The sequence below is a fragment of the Artibeus jamaicensis genome, unplaced genomic scaffold (genome assembly GCF_021234435.1).
Source record: "Artibeus jamaicensis isolate MK-2021 breed Jamaican fruit bat unplaced genomic scaffold, CSHL_Jam_final scaffold_1964, whole genome shotgun sequence".
Classification (NCBI taxonomy): Eukaryota; Metazoa; Chordata; class Mammalia; order Chiroptera; family Phyllostomidae; genus Artibeus; species Artibeus jamaicensis.
In genome coordinates, this window is record NW_026522030.1 from 63,086,118 (window position 1) to 63,109,391 (window position 23,274).

At 36.5% G+C, this 23,274-nt stretch overlaps 1 protein-coding gene across 3 annotated transcripts in view; it reads left to right on the forward strand.

Annotated features, from left to right (window-relative positions):
- IFT74 (intraflagellar transport 74) overlaps positions 1-23,274 on the forward strand; it is a 142,908-nt gene that overhangs the window by 28,694 nt on the left and 90,940 nt on the right. For all 3 annotated transcript variants that reach the window (XM_053656476.1, XM_053656474.1, XM_053656475.1), the window contains 6 exons: positions 6,388-6,523; positions 8,221-8,269; positions 9,713-9,811; positions 9,974-10,034; positions 12,395-12,454; positions 13,565-13,626. In XM_053656476.1, coding sequence (XP_053512451.1) covers positions 6,388-6,523; positions 8,221-8,269; positions 9,713-9,811; positions 9,974-10,034; positions 12,395-12,454; positions 13,565-13,626 — 467 coding nt within the window. The remainder of the gene's footprint in view (positions 1-6,387; positions 6,524-8,220; positions 8,270-9,712; positions 9,812-9,973; positions 10,035-12,394; positions 12,455-13,564; positions 13,627-23,274) is intronic.

Genomic DNA, 23,274 nt, shown 5'->3' on the forward strand with positions numbered 1-23,274 from the left:
CAGAGCCAGATGGTTGTTAAGGTAGATTTCCTAAGATAAGGAGTTCATTCCTTTTGCTTTGAACTTAAACATCTGGACTATACCAACGGGGCAATAGCAAAGCAAAGCAAGCTTCAAAGAATATAATGTATTCTTAAGGCCTGATTTCCCATAGGAACCCACTGTGTTGGTGGGTTGTACCTGCCACCAGCATTCCCTGCTTTCCAGTAGAGATTTATTGTCAAGGCCTTACTTGTGCGGGGCTACAGTCTCCAAAACCACACAGAGTAGTCCCCAACACTGTACAGTGGTATGAACTATATTATAAATCATAAGTAAAATGATGTTCTGGTTGCAACAGTAGTCTAGAAAACACCTGATAAATATTAACAGCTTGCATGTAAGATAGAGTGTCATAAATCAGTGAATCACTAAGAGAAAAGTATGGTATTAGAACAAAATCCATAAACTTTACAAACTGATAATTCTAAGCAGAATAATATCCTATAAAGGTAATTATTACATTTTCATTATCATTATAACAGTGAAATTTGAATATAACCTAAACAACCTTACAACAGATAACTCATAAATAAATTATATGTCTGTCTTTATCCTAAACTATTAGGTAGCCATTAAAAATTCTTTTAAAGAATATTTGAGGAAATAATATATATAATAGAGAATTAAGTGAAAAAAGCAGTGTGAGAAAAAAGCAGTGTGGTGACAGTTTAATATAAAAAGTAGATTTATATGTACATGGGAAGAAATGAATAAACCAAAATATTCATAGTCATTTCTCTGTTGCTTGCAGCAAATGGTTTTAACTACCACATAAGGTGCATATCAAGCATTCAGGTTCAGAGAATAGAGATAATGTTGGGTCCTACGCTTTATAACAAGAGCAGCATTTTGGGAATGGAATAATTTTGTTAAAATCAGTTTTCTTAAACTTTTGAGATTTTTCTACAGTTTTAGGTAATATTATCGATATCATCATCCACTTATACTGAAATGATTTTTCTAAATTTATAGATAATACTGAACTGGGGTATCTTTTTCTATTATTTTATAAAAAGAAATGGACATTAGCCACTTACTATTTGCCAGGTACTTTATACCTATTTAATGTTTGCTGTTTTTAAAATACTAATGCTCATTATAAAACATACAAAGAAATGTCAGAGTTCCCTCCTTCTACCCCAGGTATAATCATTGTCAAGGATACATTGACATGTATCCTTTTACAGTATTTTTCCATCTTTTTTCAAACACTGATATATACACACAAATAATTGTATGATTTTAGCATTTTCCAAAATAAAGATAATAGTATGTACATTCTTGTCCTTTACTTTCAGTAATATGTCATAAGTATATCAGTACTATATCATAAATATATTTTCTTTTTTTAATTGATTATGCCATTACATTTGTTCTATTCCCCCCTTCATTCCCCTCCACCCTGCACACCCCTCCTCCACCATCCCCCCCCTTTAGTTCATAACCACGTATCTCAAGTTCTTTAGATTCTATATTTACCCTACAATTCTTACCCTCTCCCCTATCTATTTTCTATCTACGGTCTATGCTACTTATTTTCTGTACCTTCTCCCCCCTTCTCCTTCTCCCACTCCCCTATTGCTAAGCCTTCATGTGATCTTCATTTCTATGGTTCACTCCTGATCTAGCTGTCCTCTTAGTTTGCTTTTGTTCTAGGTGTGGTTGTTAATAACTGTGAGTTTGCTGTCCTTTCACTGTTCATTTTTTTTATCTTCTTTTTCTTAGGTAAGTCCTTTTAACATTTCATATAATAAGGGCTTGGAGATGATGAGCTCCTTGAACTTGATCTTATCTGAGAAGCACTTTAACTCTTCTTGCATTTTAAATGAAAGCTTTGCCGGATAGAGCAATCTTGGTTGTAGGTCTTTGGTTTTCATGACTTGGAATCCTTCTTTCCAGCCCCTTCTTGCCTGTAAGGTCACTTTTGAGAAATCCGCTGACAGTCTGATGGGAAGTCCTTTGTAGGTGGCTGTCCCCTTATCTCTTGCTGCTTCTAGGATTCTGTCCTTCATTTTAATCTTGGCTAATGTAATGATGATGTGCCTTGGTGTGTTTCTTCTTGGGTCCAACTTCTTTGGGACTCTCTGACCTTCCTGGATTTCCTGGAAGTCTATTTCCTTTGCCAGAATGGGGAAGTTCTCCTTTATTATTTGTTCAAATAAGGTTTCCACTCGTGGCTGTTTCTCTTCCCCTTCTAGTACCCCTATAATTCAGATGTTGGAGTATTTAAAGATGTCCTGGAGGTTCCTAAGCCTCTCCTCATTTTTTTGAATTCTTGTTTCTTCATATTTTTCTGTTTGGTCATTTTTCCTCCCTCTGGTCTGCTTCCTTGATTTGATTCCCAGTTTCCTTTCCATCACTATTGGTTTCCTGTGCATTTCCCTTCATGTCAGTTAGTTTAGCCTTCATATGTTCCTCTAATTTGTGGCTAAGATCAATCAGTTCTGTGAGCATCCTGATCACCAGTGTTTTGAACTGTGCCTCTGATAGGCTGGCAATTTCTTGTTCGCTTAGATTTATTGGCTCTGGGGCTCTGAGTTCTTCCTGAGCCATGTTTTGATCTGTTCGTGCCTGTTAGGTATGAGGAGCAGAGCCTTAGATGTTCACCAGGGTGGGGCCGCCCAGGTTACTGGTTTGTGACGCTATATGTGGGGGCGGGGTCAGAGAGGGAGTAATAGCGGTTCTTTCTGCTCCCTCCTGCCCAGTGGGCCTCACCATTTGCCCCCCTGCCTGTTTATCTGTGTGCAAAAGCTCAGCTGTGGTCAGCCTGCAGCCCGTTGCCTTCCCTGGGTCCGGCTGTCGCTACTCCACACCTGGGATCCGCACCCTCAGTTGCCTGCGCACCCGAGTTGGGGGATCTTTTTTGCCCTACCAGCTCCCCAGCTGGTTCCACCCCTCTAACTGGTTTAGCTGAGCGGTCGCTGTTGTCAGACTTTGTATTGTTCGATTTTCTGTGGCTTGGCTGTGTTTATTGTTGTTAAAACTTTGTTGTTTTTAGATTTGGTTGTGTGAGGAGGCAGAGTGTTTCCACTTACACCTCCATCTTGGCGGAAGTCCTATCATAAATATATTTTCATGTGAATACATATATATTCCTTTTAATATGTACATTTTTAATTTATACTTCTCTGTACTTTCATCTAGATATTTTTTAAGAAGTAGCATAGTTATTTGAGTAGCTGTCATGATTATGATTGCATAAAGCTGAAGAAATTATTTAGAAGGTTTACCCAGTGAGAAATTTAGCATTTTCTTGTAAGGATCATTCAGAACAACCCTGAACTTATTTCACTTGAATTTGGAGTTGACAATGTTTCTGTGTTCAACATATTTTCTCTGGAAAGTGTCACTGTTGCTGGCTCCCCTGTACTCAAAATAATTGCTAAGTAATTGTCAGAATCACTTAAGAGCTATGTTAGCTGATAGGATTAGAGGATACCAGCTAACAATTAAAAACAATTAAAGTGAATGACAATGGCTATATACAACCCCTGTTTAAAATTTCTACAACATATTTATTTATTTTTTTAATTTTTTATTGATTATGCTGTTACAGTTGTTCTATTCCCCTCTTCATTCCCCTCCACCCTACCCCCCCATCCCCACCATTACCCCCCCTTTAGTTTATAACCATGTGTCTCAAGTCCTTTAGATTCTATATTTCCCATGCTATTCTTGCCCCCCCCCATCTATTTTCTATCTACTGTCTGTGCTACTTATTTTCTGTACCTTCTCCCCCCTTCTCCTCCTCCCACTCCCCTGTTGCTAACCCTCCTTGAGATCTTCATTTCTATGTTTCCACTCCTGATCTAGCTGTCCTTTTAGTTTGCTTTCGTTTTAGGTGTGGTTGTTAATAACTGTGAGTTTGCTGTCCTTTCACTGTTCGTCTATTTTATCTTCTTTTTCTTAGGTAAGTCCCTTTAACATTTCATATAATAAGGGTTTGGTGAGGATGAACTCCTTGAACTTGACCTTATCTGAGAAGCACCTTATCTGTCCTTCCATTCTAAATGAAAGCTTTGCTGGATAGAACAATCTTGGTTGTAGGTCCTTGCCTTTCATGACTTGGAATACCTCTTTCCAGTCCCTTCTTGCCTGTAAGGTCTCTTTAGAGAAATCAGCTGAGTCTCATGGGAACTCCTTTGTAGGTGACTGTTCCCTTAGCTCTTGCCGCTTCTAGGATTCTCTCCTTCATTTTAACCTTGGCTAATGTAATGATGATGTGCCTTGGTGTATTCCTTGTTGGGTCCAACTTCTTTGGGACTCTCTGAGCTTCCTGGACTTCCTGGAAGTCTATTTCCTTTGCCAGATTGGGGAGGTTCTCCTTCATTATTTGTTCAAATATGTTTTCCACTTGTTGCTCTTCCTCTTCTTTTTCTGGTACCTCTATAATTCGGATGTTGGAACGTTTAAAGATGTCCTGGAGGTTCCTAAGCCTCTCCTCATTTTTTTGAATTCTTGTTTCCTCTTTCTTTTTTATTTGGTTGTTTCTTTCTTCCTTCTGGTCCACTCCATTGATCTGAGTCCCAGTTTTCTTCCCATCACTATTGGTACCCTGTGCATTTTCCTTTATTTCACTTAGTTTGTCCTTCATTTTTTCATCTAATTTGCACCCAAATTCAACCAATTCTGCGAGCGTCCTGATCACCAGTGCTTTGAACTATGCATCTGATAGGTTGGCTATCTCTTGGTTGCTTAGATGTATTGGTTTTGGGCCTTTCATCTGTTTTTTTTTTTTTTTTGGTCTGCTCTCACTTGTTACCTGGTGAGGGGTGGAGCCTTAGGTGTTCACCAGGGCAGAGCAACCTGGTCACTGGGTTGTGACACTGTATGTAGGGGTGGGGTCTGAGAGGGAACCCTAGGGCTTGTTCCACTCTTTCTTCGATTTCAGTTTCTTCTGTCACTTCCCACAAGCAAATTGGGCCCTTCTGGTGCTGGCTCCCGGGTGTGTGGGCTTCTGCACCTTCTATAACCCTGTAGGTCTCTCCAAGGAACTCTCCTGTGAGGCTGAGAGTCTCTCCCGGCCCCTCAACCCCCACAAGTGTTTTCGATCGGTGATTTTAGGCTTTATTTTCTGGCGCTGGGGCCCTGGGTTGCGTGGTCTCACTGCCTGTTTTCACCCGGTTTATCTGCGCTATAATGTGTGACCACGGTCAGCCAGCCGCCCTGCCAGCTGCCACTTGTGAGCCTGGATCCACCAGCCATGGCTTTTTCCTGCCCCAACCCCTATCCACCGGACACTGACTTCGCCCCTCTTTCCTGTCTACATAAATGGTTGTCAGATTTCTGTGCAATTCAAATTTCTGTCAGTTCTGGGTGCTTTTTTGTTTCTAATTTTTGTTGTCCTTAATTTGGTTATTGGAGGAGGCACAGTGTTGTACCTATGCCTCATCTTAGCCAGAAGTGTTTTTTTCTGATTTTTAAAGGTTATATATATACTTACCATAAATAATGCTGAAAACACCAAATTACATAAGTGGCAAAATAAAAATGAACTATTATATCATGTAGAGATAACCAGTGGTATCTCATTGTGGTTTTAATTTGCATCTCTCTGATGGCTAGTGATATTGAGCATCTTTTCACGTGTCTCTGGATCCTCTGTATATCCTCCTTGGTGAAGTGTCTGTTCAAGTCCTTTGCCCATTTTTTAATTGGGTTGGTTGCCTTCTTAGAGTGGAGTCGTGTAAGTTCTTTGTATATTTTGGAGATTAAACCTTTGTCTGTGGTATCGTTGGCAAATACATTTTCCCATACAGTTGGTTGTCTTGCTAATTTAATACTGTTTTCTTTATCCATGCAGAAGCTTTTTATTTTGATGAGATCCCATTTGTTTATTCTTTCCTTTATATTCCTTGCTCTAGGGGACATATCAGTAAAGAAGTTGCTGTGTGAAATATCTGAGATTTTCCTGCCAATGTTCTCCTCTAGGACTTTAATGGTGTCACGGCTTATATTTAAGTCTTTTATCCACCTTGAATTTATTTTGGTGTATGGTGTAAGTCGGTGCTCAAGTTTCATTTTTTTGCACGTAGCTGTCCAGTTCTCCCAGTACTATTTAATACAGCTTATTTAATCATTTTCTATGGTTATCTGAGGAAAAATATGTGGACATTTAACTCCTTTCCAATTTTGGAGTATTATAAATAATGTCTACACATAGAACTTTACATTTTAAAGAATTTTATTTAATAATGTTTCATATTTCAAACATTAAAAAATGAAGGGGTATTTTACAAATTATGTTGAATTAAATTTTCAAAATATTCTCTTTATATTCTTAACAATAGTAGAAGTTCAGTGTTTTTCTAGTTTATTAAAACTGAAATCTTGTTTCTTATTTAGATGCCACCTGGAACAGCAAGACCAGGCTCTCGTGGTGGCCCCATGGGGACCGGTGGAGTTCTGTCTTCTCAGATTAAAGTTGCAGATCGTCCTGTAACACAACAAGGTTTGAGTGGAATGAAAACTGGAATTAAAGGTATGTGTTTTAAGAAGATTAGTATATTTTGTATATGAACTGTTATAGTACCTTGTTACTAAATTAGAAATACAGTGTGAAAGAGGCTATTTTACTCAATTCTTGTTCCTTGATTCACAAAATTTTTTGAGGGTTAAATAAGAGAATAAATGTGAAATACATTGTAAACTAGATTATATTTTGATCTTTATTTTTCTGAACAAAGAGATTTGTTACAACTTAAAGAAATTTGAAATAATTTGAAGAAAAGCTAAAGAATGAAAATTAAATTTCTAGTACCATATGGAACTTACTGAAATACTTTTTGATTTTTTTATATCAAAATTACACTATTACGATATTTGTGTATTTATGAGAAGTCAAAAGTGTTATTTTTTCGAATAATACTATGTTATAATACTTACATAAGGAAATAAGGCTAACACAGATTTATGCCACATCTCTCACTATGCTTCTCTGTATATATTTAGAAAGGTATAACAATATACTATATGTTGTGATTCAAAAAACTGGTCTGTATAAATATATAAATCAAAGCATGGTGAACTGTTTTATGAGTGCTTTATTTTCTGTATTTGTGACAGATGACTATCAGGAATGAAGATATTTTACTGGTACAAAATCAACTATAAGATATTAGGCTACCTTTTTAATGTAGCATGTCATGCCTTTCAGGAGACTTAAATTTTCTTACTTGTATTATAATATACTTAGCTCACTAAATATTAAAAATCAATAGATTATTTAGAAAAGCTTGGTTAATAATTATCAATACTGTGAAAAAATGAGTCAAAATTATATAGTTGTTTAGTCTTTAAAATATTATTCATGAAAATGTTTATGTGCTTAATATTATTAAACATTAAGGTTAGAAACATACTGAAATTCCATGAAGAATTTACTAAATATTTATACTGTATTAATTTCTCCTTTAAAACAAAATATCCTTTGTTCAGTTTCTATCAATACACTTCAAAGCCTTACATAAAAAAGTTTTGATTGTTACCACTATACACCACTGTCTGTTGTGTCTTTTGTTCTTACCGATTCTAGTATCCCATTTCCCATTTTAATAAGACATTTTCTCCTTTTTTTCCACTTAGACCTTCCTAGCCTTAACTCTCATGCCTTGCAGGGCACTTATCTCTTTCAAGATTTGGGACATTTAACCTAGGAGTACTTTCTTAGTCCTACTGAAATATAAGATCATGTTTATAAAAAAGTCTCTGAGACAGATTATGAAAAGCCAATAGCTTTTTAAGTTTAAACTAATTATAATTAAGTAAAATAAAACTTCAGTTTCGCACTAGGACCAGGCACATTTCAAGTGCTCAGTAATCCCATGTAGTTCATTTATTGGACAGTGCTGATATATAGTATTTTCGCTGTTGTAGAAAGTTCTCTTGAGTGGCCCTGTTCTAGACTCCCTTACCCAATTTCCATTTAGTCAACCTGACCTGAGGAGTCTGTCTTAATACCCACACCTCTAATTCCATCTTTGTGGTTTTAATTCAAGCTTCTATTATATTATGATGCTAATACATTAGTTCTCTTTTCCATTTCAGTGATTCTTCTTCATTATCAGATTTATTGGGGCATTCATGAGGACTGTCAGAATTGTACAGTGTAATTCTTTTGATTTGCTATTTTGGTGGCATTTCTAAACTGAACACTAATGCTTAAAAAAATTTTTTTAGGTCCCCAGAGGCAAATTTTAGACAAATCTTATTATCTTGGGCTTCTTCGGTATGTTAAATAAACATGTTTTTTTCTATGCATGATTATGAAATTTTAACTATGGTACTTATTGAAATAATTAGATATGTGTTGATTTCTAAGATTTATTTTATATTCTAACATAACTGTGGGTTAATTTGGCTGTACTACAGTATAGAAATATAATGAAATTAGGCTGAGATTTTAAATTTTATATATTTGTATATATGTTAGCTATATATTTCAAGTTCACTTTTTAAAAGTTTAATGATAAATATAACCTTTTATGCTTTTTTCATTGATTGTTCTAAAATATATTATTTATACTATTGAAATATCATCAATTAGACATCTCATAAGAAAGGGAATATGTGTATATTTATTTATGAACATTAATTAATGCAGAATTTTATCTAAGTATATATTTGGTCAGTCGCTACAAATATTGCCTAATTTTAATTAGTTCATAAGCTGTGTTATATATCTCTATGCAGTTCTAAATGAAGAACTTTCTTCTTTTTTTCTCCCTATCTTTTTCTCTGCTGATGTCCTACTATTTTATCTTCATTTTCCCATTTTACACTATTTTCTTTTTGGTTCCTCATCTATATCTTCTTTCTCTCTTGTTCCACCTCATTTAACCCTTTCTTCTATTGTATCATAAAAGTTCATTTTTCTTTCTTAGTCCTTCTTGATTCTTTTGTCTCAGTTACCTGATTTTTTTTGATGCTCAAACCTGTAGAAGTAAATAAAGAGAAATGTAGGTTTTCCCCATCTATCCTTAACATCAATAAGAAAGATAGTAAGACAATTGTTTATAGCATCTCTTGATATCCAGCCACTTTTTAATCAAAAGAAGGAAACAAAATGGAGCCATTTGTCATCATGACATTGCCTCTCTTCTTCAGGATTTCTGATTCTGCCTCAAAGAGTAGTTCTGGCTATTTGTGTAATTGTTCAACTCTACAGCAATGCTCAACTGGTGGTGATTTTGTTCCTCAGAGAACACTTGGCAATTTTTAGACATTTTTAGTTGTCATGAGTGGGATTCAGAAGATATGTCATTAGCTTCCAGTCTAGGCACGCTGTTAAACATTCCATATTGCATGGGATAGTCCCCCCCAAACCCCACATAAGTATTATTCAGTGACTTAAAATGTCAGTAATATCACTCTTAAGACACCATGTCACAGAGTGTAGCGGAGCTGTGAGTGTGACAATCAGGCATCTACTTCCATCTCTAGATTGTACCAGTTTGACCAGGTTTCCATTCCAGTCTTATGTCATTTTTCTTAATAATTCCGGAGTCTATGTTAGCTTCTCAACAGTTGGGATATACTTCATTCTTAATCAAATAAGCCACTTAAATTATTTTTAAGTCAGATTTCACAAAACCATTTATTTTATTGTTTTGTCTGACTAGAATATTTTTTCTTGATTAGAAGTATTACTGACTTATTTGTTTTCATTTAGGAGTAAAATAAATGAACTTACGACAGAAATTAATAAACTACAGAAAGAAATAGAAATGTACAATCAAGAGAATTCGGTATACTTGTCATATGAAAAGCGGTGAGTAATTTTGTAGGTAAAATATGTAATGTCTTTTTTATTAGTAACATTTAATGTTACATGTTTCAGGAGTTTAATACTGAATTTGTAATTATCAATAATGTTCATAATGTTGATTAGCTTATTTATCAATTAATGAGTGTATTTATTTTATGCTTGCAGAGCTGAGACTTTAGCTGTTGAAATCAAAGACTTTCAAGGACAGCTAGCAGACTACAACATGGTATTTGATTTTTCATAGAGAATTTTTTTTGAATATTTTCATTGCTTTTTACTACTTTAAAAAATGTATTATTTTAAATACCAAATAACACATGATTTACATGCATATTGTGAAAGACTGAAATTTATATATAGAACGTGTGCAAAGCACTGTCCCTTTGCTTTCTCTCTTATTTCCCTGCCCAGAAATAATTTGGCTTAACAGATTGATAAGTATTCATCCAGTCTTTTTTTAAAAAGTATGGTTATTTACAACTACTGATTCACGTACGTGTTATTTTGCTCTAACAATCTGTGTTAAAGTGATAATTTTAAAAGTAGCTCAAATTTATTGGGTACTAAAATATTAGCTAAGAACATTTTATCTTTCTATGGAGTGTTATCATCATGAAATATTAAAAATTTAATATTTAGGATGCGGTACCTCCATTCTCATGTTTCATTTGAAATACAGTGTTTGCTTCTGTCAAAAATAGAGTGTGTAACATCAGCATACTTTCACGAAGAATGCTTCTTCATGGGAAATTTAAAAAGAAATAATCTTTTGGCAGTGTTGATCCCCCAGTTGATGGGGTGATCTTGGCCCCATGAAAATTTCTAGTATCAGAATTTTTTTTCTTCCAACTTTGTAGATGATTTTGGCAGCAGTGGTATCTGGGCTTTATGAAAGAGAAAAACATTTATCTCACTTCTGCTATTAAAAAAGTTTTGCATAAAATAAGAAATATTTTTTTCAGTGGTTAAGTAAATTATGATATACTTAGTGGATATTGTTATATTGTACTTACCAACAAAATTTTGCTGAATATTATAATTCTCACATTTGTTAGGCTACATAATCCATAAAAAACATTTTGTGTGGCTTAATATTTAGTGGGTTTTTTTCAAGCAAATGATATTCTGTTCTAAATATGAGAAAATTAGCTTTTTATTAAATGAAAGGTATTTTTATTTGTATTAAGTACATTAGGCAAATTAGTATAAAAATATTAACATGTAAAATATGCTGTATATGGATTTAATGAGTTAACATCTGATGCAGCAAAAGCACTTAGCCAGGTTTCTAATGTATGTATAGTAAGCATGCAACAAGTGTGAAGTTTTATTATTTATATCACAAGTGAAAATGTGATATATATTAACATATATATATTACATTAATAAAGATTATTAGTCTATTCAAATCAATCACACCAAAGTAGTTTGCTTTTAGTAGCCCTCTTGTTCAAATTCTGTCTCCACAATTTGCTAAATTTCATTTCTTTTCTTTCCTTCTCTTTTCTCCTTCCTTCCTTCCTTCCTTCCTTCCTTCCTTCCTTCCTTCCTTCCTTCCTTCCTGACAGAGGGGAAAGGAGGGAGAAATAGAGGGAGAGAAACATCAATGTGTGATTGTTTCTCCTGCACCCCCTACCTACTGGGGACCTAGCCCACAACCCAGGCATGTGCCTTGACTGGGAATCAAACTGGCGACCCTTTGGTTCACAGGCCTGCACTCAATCCACTGAGCCACAATAGCCAGGGCTTTGCAAATTTCTTTATCTGTAAAATGTGGAAAATAATATCTACTTCATAGAGTAATTGTGAAAATGAAGTGAATTAATACATATAACGGGCTTGGAGTGAGTGGTGTTTGGCACAAAATATGTTAGCTATTGCTATCGTTGGCCAACTTTTTTTAAAAAGTTAATTTATTGATTGATTTTAGGGAGAAAGAGAGAGAAATATTGATTCGTTGTTCCATTTATTTATGCATTCATTGGTTAATTGTTTTATATGCCGTGACCAGGGATCAAATTCACAACTTTCATGTGTTAGGATTCTAGCCAGCTGAGCCACCCAGCCAGGGCGTCATACGCAACCTTTTGAAATAGGCTTACCAGTGTTCTGTCTGTGCTTTAATTTGTTGATTTTATTTACTTTTCAGATGACTACAAAAATCATTTTACATTTTTATTGGTGTCAATTTGTAAATCTGTTAACATCCATCTTCCCTGTTGGTGGGGGAAGTGGGGAGGGAGAGAAAGGGAGAAAATGATCTTCCCCAAACTTTTGTCTTCTCTGGACCCTTCTTTATAAGCTCAGGCATCTTCTCAGAGCAGGCAAATCTCTTCAAGGTACAGTCTGCAGGAACAGTGGTAGTTCATTACTGCTCACTTTTTTACATTCCCCAAACTGTAGTTTATGCACAGTATATGCTTACTTAGGTAGTTCAATATTTCTTTTTATATTAGAATATAAAATACTTGTAAATGTTAATACTTAAATGATTTTATTATTTTAAGATTGAATACCTGTATTATGGATTATAGAAAATTTACAGACTAATAGAATGTGTGATTTTTTTTGTATTTTTGTTTTTAGTTGGTAGATAAACTTAATACCAATACTGATATGGAAGAAGTAATGAATGATTACAACATGGTAAGAAAATGTATAAGCAATAGAGCACATAGATAATATCCTCCAAAACAAAGCATTTGTAACTAAAAATAGTTTGATAAAACTTTAATGGACCTTAGAGATTGACACTATGCTGATCCTAAATACCACTATTATAATTGAAGTCCCTTAATTGTGCTTTTAAAACTTCTTCCTGTTCATTGGCTCTCTCAAGTGGATACTTAATATTGTCTTTCTAAAGGCTATGTTTGAAGTGGTCCTACACTTGGCATTAGTTAGGAAGTCTCATCTATATTTTCTTATATGTAAATTAGTTTGCAGTCTGGTTTAATATATGCACAAATGGAGCTGAATACTCAGTAGACATACTATGTCACTTGTACATAGTTTTCTAATAAAGAGAGAAAAGCAAGTAATTATCATATGATGACTGCTTTTGATTGGTAAATGAGATGTTAGTGACTAGTTTATTTTGATTAGAAAGACTTGGCTAAAAATAACATACTACTTATAATCTACATAGCTTATACTTTATTTATAGAATCAAATAAGTTCTATGAAAACAGAATTTATAACAGACTCTTTTCTAAGTTGGGATTCTAAAAGCATGTTAATTTAGTGAAATTATTTTTGGCTTTTAGATCACAGGAGAATTTCCAGTTTGAAAACTTTTAATACCATATGGAAAAAGTAAAAACTTCTTTATAGGTTTTGTCACTTACTTGGGATTGGTCCATATCTTAGCCTGAATATGGACAAGTAGAGTCAACTAGGAGTGCACAGATGAAATCCTGAATTACATCGGAATAAAATTTATGTTGGGTCTAAATTTAACACATTGTTAATCAACTATTGAACAACCAGTAAATTCTTGAAATTATTGTTACATAAATTAAGTGTACATTGGATTACTTGACAGAATGAATGTTGTTGATGTGAGATTACCATGCCTGTGAAAAAGACTTTATTTGGTATGGTGATTTGATAATTGAGACAAACACTTTTTAAAAACTTTGCATGTAGTATTAGGATTATTATAATAATCTCTCATAGTTCATAACCAGAATAACTTTTAAAGAAAGTTTCATGGCAATGTTTTATCCCTCACATCTGTGTTAACTCTTTATTTAGCTTAAAGCTCAAAATGATCGAGAAACACAAAGTATGGATATCATATTCACTGAAAGACAAGCGTAAGTACAATCCAGTCAGAAATAAAACAGATTTATAAATGAGATATGTGAGGTAGTTTAAACTTCTGAGTCGTTTATTTCCTTACCCATTTTCTTGTTTTTCCCTGTTGCATTATTTTATTTTAAAAAGTTGAAATATTTGCAATACAAATTTTATTATTGATTATCTTTATTTACTATTAAGTACCCAAATTCTGTTCAGATAAAAGTACTATACATTTTTTAAAGATTTTATTAATTTTATGTTTAGAGAGAGGGGAAGGGGAGGAGAAAGAGAAGGAAACATCAGTGTGTAGTTGCCTCTCCTGCGCCCCCTACTGGGGACCTGGCTGGCAACCCAGCCATGTGCCCTGACTGGGACTCTTAACTGGCAGCCCTTTCATTCACAGGCCAGCAATCATTCCACTGAACCACACCAGCCAGAGCTAAAAGTACTATATTGATTAAAATAAAATTTCTACTTCTAGGAGTTTAAAATTCTAAGATGGATAAAGACATCTTCATATCTAACATTTGTAATTTTAACCTGGGCTTTTTAACTCACATGTATTATGAGATTTAAGCCCCAATCTAATGAAAGACAAATTACATATAGTATTTCATTATTTTATACATTATCCAATTATTAATTAATAATTGTTATACCAGTAATCCAGATCATAGGTATAGATTATATGTGCATGTTTATTTATAACCTGGTTAAAGATCAAATACCAAGGTAACAGTGACAGTGACAGTAATGCCTTCAAAATAACAAAAGGGCCCTGGCTGGTATAACTCAGTGGATTGAGCGCTGGCCTGTGAAGCAAAGGGTTGCCAGTTCGATTCCCAGTCAGGGTGCATGCCTGGGTTGCAGGCCAGGTCCCCAGTAGGGGACATATGAGAGGCAGCCACACATTGATGTTTGTCTCCCACTCTTTCTCCTTCCCTTCCCCTCTCTCTAAAAATAAATAAATAAACAAAATAATGAGTGGATGTCCATTTGGATTGCTGTAACAGTATTATTGACTGGGTATTTGTGTGTGTGTATATGTTGAAAAAAAATTTTTTTAAGTTACAGTTGTCTGCCCAGGCTGGTATGCCTCAGTGGACTGAGCATGGGCTGCTAACCAAAGGGTAGCCAGTTTAATTCCCAGTCAGGGCACATGCCTGGGTGTGGGCCAGGTCCCCAGTAGGCGGCCCACAAGAGGCAACCACCCATTGATATTTCCCTCTTTCCCTTCCCTTCCCCCTCTCTAAAAATAAATAAATAACATCTTTTAAAAAATAAATAAAACTAGTTGTCTCACATTTTTCCCCATTGCTCTCCATTGCCCTGCCTACCCCCCTGCTCCCACATCCTGTTGTCCATGCCCATGGGTCCTCTCTTTACATACCCTTGACTTACCCTTCTCCCTATTTTGTCCTGTTATTGTCCTCCCCTCTCCCCTCTGGTTACTGTTCACTGTCAGTTCTTTATTTCCATGTCTCTACTTCAGTTTTGATCATCTGCTTTGTTGATTAGGTTCCACTTATAGGTGAGCCATATGGTATTTATCCTTCACCGCCTGGCTTTTTTTTTCTCCCTAATATTCTTAGAAAGAGAGTAAGGGAGGGAAACATTAATGTGTGATTGCCTCTAGTACGCTCTCTGTTGGGGACCTGGCCCACAATCCAGGCATGTGCTCTGACTGGAAATTAAACCAGTGACCCTTTGGTCCAACACTCAATCCACTGAGCCAAGCCAGTCAGGGCACCATGTGGCTTATATCACTTAGCATTATACTCTCCAGTTTCATACATGCTGTCATGAAGGATAGGAGTTCTTTCTTTCTGGCTGCACAGTATTCCATTTTGTAAAAGTACCACAATTTTTTGATCCATTCATTTACTGATGGGTACTTCAGCTTTTTCCAGCACTTGGCTATTGTAAATAACACTGCTATAGGGGTGCATAGATTCTTTTTAATTGGTGTTTCAGGATTCTTAGGTGGAATCACTGGATGAAAAGACAGTTCCATTTTTAGTTTTTTGAGGGAATTCCATACTGTTTTCCACAGTGGCTGCACCAGTCTGCATTCCCACCAACAGTAAACTAGGGTTCCCTTTTCTCCACAACCTCTCCAACACTTGTTTGTTCATTTGTTAATGATGACCATTCTGACCAGTGAAAAGTGATATCTCATTGTGATTTTAATCTGTATCTCTCTGATGGCTAGTGATATTGAGCATCTTTTCATATGTGTATGGGCCCTCTATATGTCCTCTTTGGAGAAGTATCTGTTCAGGTCCTTTGCCCACTTTTTAATTGGATTGTCTTCCTGGTGTGGAGTCACACGAGTTCTTTGTGTATTTTGGCCCTCAACCTCTTTTCAAGGTATAATTGGCAATTATGTTTTCCCATATGGTTGGTTCCCTTTCCATTTTGTTCATGTTTTCTTTAGCTTTGCAGAAGCTTTTTAATTTAATGTAATCTCATTTATTTATTATTTCCTTTATATCCTTTGCCCTGGGGGAGGTATGGGTAAAATATTGGTGCATGGAATATCAGATTTTTCTACCTATCTTCTCTAAGACTTTTATGGTGTTGTGACTTATGTTTAAGTCTTTTATCCATCTTGAGTTTATATTTGTGTATGGTGTAAGTTGGTGGTCTAGTGTCATTTTGTTGTTGTTGCATGTACTTGTCTGAATCTCCTAAACACCATTTATTGAACAGCCTATTTTTACACCATTTTATGCTCCTGCCCCCTTTGTCAAACATTAATTGACCATAGAGACATGTTTTTTTTTTTCTGGTGTCTCTATTCTGTTCTATTTCGATATGGATCTGTTCTTATACCAATACCAAACTGTTTGGATTAGAGTGACTTTTTAGTATAGGGTGATATCAGGTATTGTGATTCCTCCTACTTTCTTCTCAAAATTTCTGAGGCTATTTGGGGGCAGTTATGGGTGGGTCCATATAAATTTTTGAAATATTTGTTCTGTATCTGTGAAATATGTTGTTGGTATTTTTATAGGGATTATGTTGAATCTGTAGATTGCTTTGGGTAGTATGGATATTTTGATGATGTTAATTCTAATCCATGAACATGGTATATGCTTCCAATTTATTTGTGTTTTCATTAACTTCTTTCTTCAGTGTTATGTAGTTTTCTGAGTACAGGTGTTTACTTCCTTGGTTAAGTTTATCCCAGGTACTTTATTTTTCTTATTGGTATAGCAAATGGGATTTTTTTCTAATTTTGGTTCTGATATTTCATTGTTGCTATACAAAAATGCTTTCAATTTCTGAATATTGACTTTGTATCTTGCTGTTTTACCAAATTCACTTACTAGGTTGAGTAGTTTTTTGGTGGAGTCTATAGGGTTTTCTGTGTATACTATCATGTCATCTGCAAACAGTGACATTTTTACTTCCTCCTTTTCAATTCAGATGCCTTTTATTTTACTTGTCTGATCACTGACTAGAACTTCCAATAATATGTTGAATAGAAGTTGTGAAAGTGGACAGTCTTTTCTTGTTCCTGATTTTAGCGGGAAAGATTTTACTTTTTGCCCACTGAGTATGATGTTGGCTGTAGGTTTGTCATGTATGGCCTTTATTATGTTGAGGTATGCTCTGTGTACTCCCAGTTTGCTGAGTGTTTTTATAATCAATGGGTGCTGTACTTTACCAAACACATTTTCAGCATCTATTGATATGATCATGTGATTTTTGTCTTTGCTTTTGTTTATGTGATGTATTACATTTACTGATTTCTGTATATTGTACCATCCTGGCATTCCTGGGGTGAATCCTATTTGATCATGAGGTATGATCATTGTAATGTACTGCTGGGTCTGGTTTGCCAATATTCTGTTGCCTCATTTTAGCATCTAAGTTCATCAGCAACATTTGCCTGTAGTTTTCTTTCTTTGTTGTGTCTTTATATGGTTTTGGAAATAGGATAATTATGGCCTCATAAAAAGAGTTTTGGAGTCTTCCCTTTTCTTGGATTTTTTGGAATAGTTTGGCAGGATTAGGGTTAGCTCTTCCCTAAATGTTTGGTAAAATTCTCCTGTGAAGCCGTCCAGTTCAGGCTTTTGTGTGCTAGGAGTTTTTTGATTGCTGCTTCAATTCCAGTATGTGTTATCAGTCTATTCAGGCTTTCTGCTTCTTCTTGACTCAGTTTTAGAAGATATTTGTTTCCAGAAATTTGTCCATTTTGCCCAGGTTTTCAAATTTCTTGGCATGTAGTCGTTTGTAGTAATTCCTTATGATCCTTTTTATTTCTGTGGTACTGGTTGTAATTTCTCCTCTTTTGTTTTTTATTTTATTTGGGTCCTCTTTTTTTTCTTGATGAGTCTGGTTTCAGGTTTGTTGACTTTTGTTTATCTTTTCAAAAAACCACCTTCTGGATTTATTGATCCTTTGAATTGTTCTTTTAGTTTCTATGTCTTTTAACTCTGCTCTGATCTTGATTATTTTCTTCTACTTGCACTGGGCTTTGTTTGTTTTTGTTCCTCTGTTTCTTCTAGATATAGGGTTAGGTTGTTTATTTGAAATGTTTCTGTCTTTTTTAGGTACCTCTGTGTTACTATGAACTTCCCTCTCAGGACTGCCTTTGCTGAATCCAATAGCTTTTGGACTATTGTGTGTTAATTTTCATTTGTTTCCAGAAACTTTTATTTCTTCCTTGATCTCATTATTTACCCATTCATTGTTTAATAACATGTTATTCAGTCTCCATGGATTTTATTGTTTTTTAGTTTTTTTCCTTTGAGATTGGTTTCTAGTTTCAAGCCATTGTGATCCAAGAAGATGCTTGATATAATTTCAATTTCCTTGAATTTGTTGAGGCTTGTTTTGTGTCCTATCATATGGTGTGTCTTTAAAACTGTCCCATGTGCATTTGAAAAGAATGTATATTTGGTTCCTTGGAGTGCAAAGTTCTAGATATATCAGTTAAGTCCATTTGCTCTATAATGCTGTTCAGTGCCACAATACCTTTGTTGATATTTTGTTTTGAAGATCTATCCATTGTTGACAGTGGGGTGTAAAATTCCCTACTATAAGTGTGTTGCTGTCAATATCTTTATTGAAGTCCTCCAAGATTTACCTTGTATATTTGGGTGCACCAATGTTGGGTGCATATATGTTTACAATGTTTATGTCTTCTTTTTTAAAGATTTTTTCATTTATATTTAGAGAGAGGTGAAGGGAAGGAGAAAGAGAGGGAATGAAACACCAATGTGTGGTTGCCTCTCACACCCTGCTGCTGGGGACCTGGCCAGCAACCCAGGCATGTGCCCTGACTGGGAATTGAACCAGTGACACTTTGTTTGGTTCACGCTCAGTCCACTGAGCTACACCAAGCCAGGGCTGTTTATGTCTTCTTGATAAATTCTTTCTTTAAGTATTATGAAGTGACCTCTGTCTCCTTTTATGGCCTTTGTTATGAAATCTATTTTTTCTGATTGAATTATTACTAACCCAGCTTTTTTTCCCTGTCCTTTTGCCTGGAATAGTTTTTTTTTTCCCAATCCCTTCACTTTCTGTCTATGTAGGTCTTTTGTTCTGAGGTGGGTCTCTTGTAGGCAGCATATGTGCAGGTCACATATTATTACCCTTTCACCTACCCTGTCTTTTGACTGGAGCATTAATCCATTTATGTTTAAGGTTATTATAGATAGGTACTTATTCATTACCATTTTTTTCATTTGTAGCTGTGTTCCTCTCTTTCTTCCTTCATCTTCTGAATGCAGTCCCTTTAGTATGTCTTGCAGTGTTGTTTTGGGGTGGCATACCCTTTCAGCCTTCTTTTGTCTGGGAAACTCGTTATTTGGTCTTCCATTTTAATTGAGAGCCTCCTTGGATAGAGTAGTCTTGGTTACCGGCCTTTGGTTTTCATTATTGGGAATATTTCTTGCTATTTCCTTCTGGCTTGTAATGTTTCTGTGGAGAAGTCAGCTGCTAGCCTAATGGGAGCTCCCTTGTATATTACTATCAGTTTCTCCCTTGCTGCCTTTAAGATTCTCCCTTTGTCTCTAACATTTGACATTTTTATTATGATGCATCTTGGAGGAGGCCTCTTTCCATTCATCCTGTTTGGGACCCTCCATGCTTCCTGAACTTTGTGACTTTCCCTCTCACCAAGTTAGGGAACTTATCTGTCATTTTTTCAAACAGGTTTTATATCCATCGCTCCTTTTCTTCTCCCTCTGGTATTCCTGTGATGCAAGTGTTGGAACATTTCATGTTGTCCTGAAGTTCCCTTAAACTGTCCTCATACTTTTTGAGCCTTTTTTCATTTTGCTGCTCTTCCTCCGTATTTCTTTCTACCTTGTCCTCCAGCTTGCTGATTTGGCCCTCTGCTTCATTAGCCTATTTGTAATTCCTTCTGGTGTATTTTTTACTTCAGATACTGTATTCGTCATTTCTTCCTGGTTCTTGTTTTTAGTTCCTAAGTCCTTTTTCGTGCTGCTACAGTTCCCACCTAAGTTCCTTGTAGTTCCCACTAAGTTCCTTGTAGTTCCCACTCAGTTTCTTAAAGTTGTCGCTGAGTTTCTTGAGCATCCTTATAACCATTTTTAAAAATTCTTTGTCTGCTATATTGCTTGCCTCAGTTTCGTTTAGCTCTTTTTCTGGGGATTCCTCCATTCCTTTCATTTGGGGCTTCTTTCTTTGTCTCCCCATTTTAGGTGACTCTTTTTTTTTTTAATTTTTTTTATTGATTATGCTGTTACAGTTGTTCTATTCCCCCCTTCATTCCCCTCCACCCTACCCCCATCCCCACCATTACCCCCCTTTAGTTTATGACCATGTGTCTCAATTCCTTTAGATTCTATATTTCCCATGCTATTCTTGCCCCCCATCTATTTTCTATCTACTGTCTATGCTACTTATTTTCTGTACCTTCTCCCCCCTTCTCCTCCTCCCACTCCCCTGTTGCTAAACCTCCTTGAGATCTTCATTTCTATGCTTCCACTCCTGATCTAGCTGTCCTTGTAGTTTGCTTTTGTTTTAGGTGTGGTTGTTAATAACTGTGAGTTTGTTGTCCTTTCACTGTTCATGTTTCTTTAACTTCTTTTTCTTAGATAAGTCCCTTTAGCATTTCATATAATAAGGGCTTGGTGATGATGAACTCCTTGAATTTGATCTTATCTGAGAAGCACCTTATCTGTCCTTCCATTCTAAATGAAAGTTTTGCTGGATAGAGCAATCTTGGTTGTAGGTCTTTGGATTTCATGACTTGGAATACCTCTTTCCAGCCCCTTCTTGCCTGTAAGGTCTCTTTTGAAAAATCCACTGACAGTCTGATGGGGACTCCTTTGTATGTGACTGTCCCCTTAGCTCTTGCTGCTTCTAGGATTCTCTCCTTCATTTTAATTTTGGCTAATGTAATTATGATGTGCCTTGGTGTGTTCCTTCTTGGGTCCAACTTCTTTGGGACTCTCTGAGCTTCCTGGATTTCTTGGAAGTCTATTTCCTTTGCCACATTGGGGAAATTCTCCTTTATTATTTGTTCAAATAAGTTTTCCACTGGTGGCTGTGCCTTTCCCCCTTCTGGTACCCCTATAATTCGGATGTTGGAGCGTTTAAAGATGTCCTGGAAGTTCCTAAGACTCTCCTCATTTCTTTGAATTCTTGCTTCCTGACTCTTTTCTGTTTGGCCATTATTTGCTTTCTTCTGGTCCACTCCATTGATTTGAGTCCCAGTTTCCTTTTCATTGCTGTTGGTTTCCTGTGCAATTCCCTTCATTTCAATTAGTTTCGCCTTCATATATTTGTCTAATTTGTGGCTATAATCAACCAGTTCTGTGAGGATCCTGATGACCAGTGTTTTAAACTGTGCGTCTGAGAGTTTTGCTATTTCTTCATCACTTAGATCTATGGGCTCTGGGGCTTTGAGATCTTCTTGTGACATTTTTGGTCTGTTCTGGCCCTTTAAGTGTGAGAAGTGGTGCCTTGGACTCCCAGGTCACTGGGTTGTGACGCTGTATGTGGGGGCGTGGTCAGAGCTGGGAAATGGCGACCCCCTCTGCTGTTTCTCACAGCTGGGTGAGGATTAGCGTCTTAGGTGGTTCACCTGGGCCGGGCCACTCAGTGTCGCTGGGTTATGACGCTGTATGTGGAGGTGGGGTCAGAGCAGGGAAATGGCGGCGCCCTCCACTGCCGCTTCCCGCTGGGACCCGCCAGGCCCCGGTCCAACCGCCCACTCACCCGCGCACAAATGCGCGACCACAACAACACGCAGCACCACTCCCCTGCTGTCTCCCCCTCGGTCGCTCGGTCGCTCGCTCACTAGGTCCAACCCTGCGCCTGGATTCCGCGCCTGAGTCTGGCTGACCAGACTTCCTGTGCAATCCTGCTTCACCAGCCGCTGGTTTCGCCCCTTACCGGTCAGGCTGAAGAATTTGTTGTTAACGGACTTCCGAAAAGTTCAATTTTCCGTGTTCTGGCTGTGTTTTCTGTTGCTAATATTTAGTTGTCTCTAAACTTGGTTGTGTGAGAAGGCACGGCACATCCACCTATACCTCCATCTTGGCGGAAGTCCCCTAGGTGACTCTTCTTTGTTGTGTCTGCATCTCAGGATGCTCTGCTTTGCCTGCCTGTCTTTGTGGGGTGGCCTTATATGTTAGGAGTTCTGTGGGACTCAATGGTGCCGTCTCCTTGATCTCCATATTTGAATGCTCTGGGGTTACCCTTTATTAAGTTCGTGTGGGCTCTTACTGTATTTGGCTTTGCTTGTTGGTGTTCTCCCCTCAGCTGGCTTACTGCTAGTCATCACTCCCACCACATCTTGTATGCTGTTGTACAGGTGTTGGTTAACAAAGCAATACTACCAGAAAACCAAAACCATAAGAGCTGAAAAGCTCTCTTCCACATCCTTAATATCAGTGGCAATTGAGCAAAGGTTAATAAGGTGGAGAGAGATTAAGAATATTATCAGATAGGAAAAGGGTTTATAAAATGAGTAAAGGAGGGAGAAATACTTTGAACAGGAAGAGAAATAATGAGAGTAGGGAATAGAAATGAGGTGAAGAAAGGGAGGGAACAAAATTTAAAATGTAAGTAATACACAGAGGGGTGATGGCAGAAATGCAGTAAAAAAAGGGAAGAGTGAACTGTGAGCTTTGAAAAAAAATTTAAAAGGTATTGGGACCAACAGGAGTGAAATTGAAGAAAAACCACAGCGGGAACAATAGCAATGACAACTGAGTGAAGAGTGATAAGGGTAGAAAGGGAATAAGAATATTGTACAAAAGAGAAAAGTGAATATGAGATGTCTACAGTAAAGCAAAATGATTTTGAGAGGATAAGGGAAGAAAACACTAAGAGTAAAGCTCCGGCTAAGAAAGGGGGAAAAATTAAAGTAAAATTCCTAACTAAATTAATCAAAGTCAGGGGAAAGGCAAAATGGAGTGAGACAAAATAGGAGACAGTATCCTGTGGGATTTAAAATACAAACAAATAGTGAACAAGTAGGAGTTATGTTAGAGAAGAACAGCAATAACCGTGATATCCTTGCCCAACTAGCCCCAATTTATAAAGGTGGAAAGGAAATAAGACTGTTGTGAGAGGGGGAAAAAGAATTTGTGACCTGACTTAAGGAAGGATGACTGCTTTTGCAAGGATAGATGGTGGAGAAATAGTTAAGAATAAGAAATAGGAATGTGTCA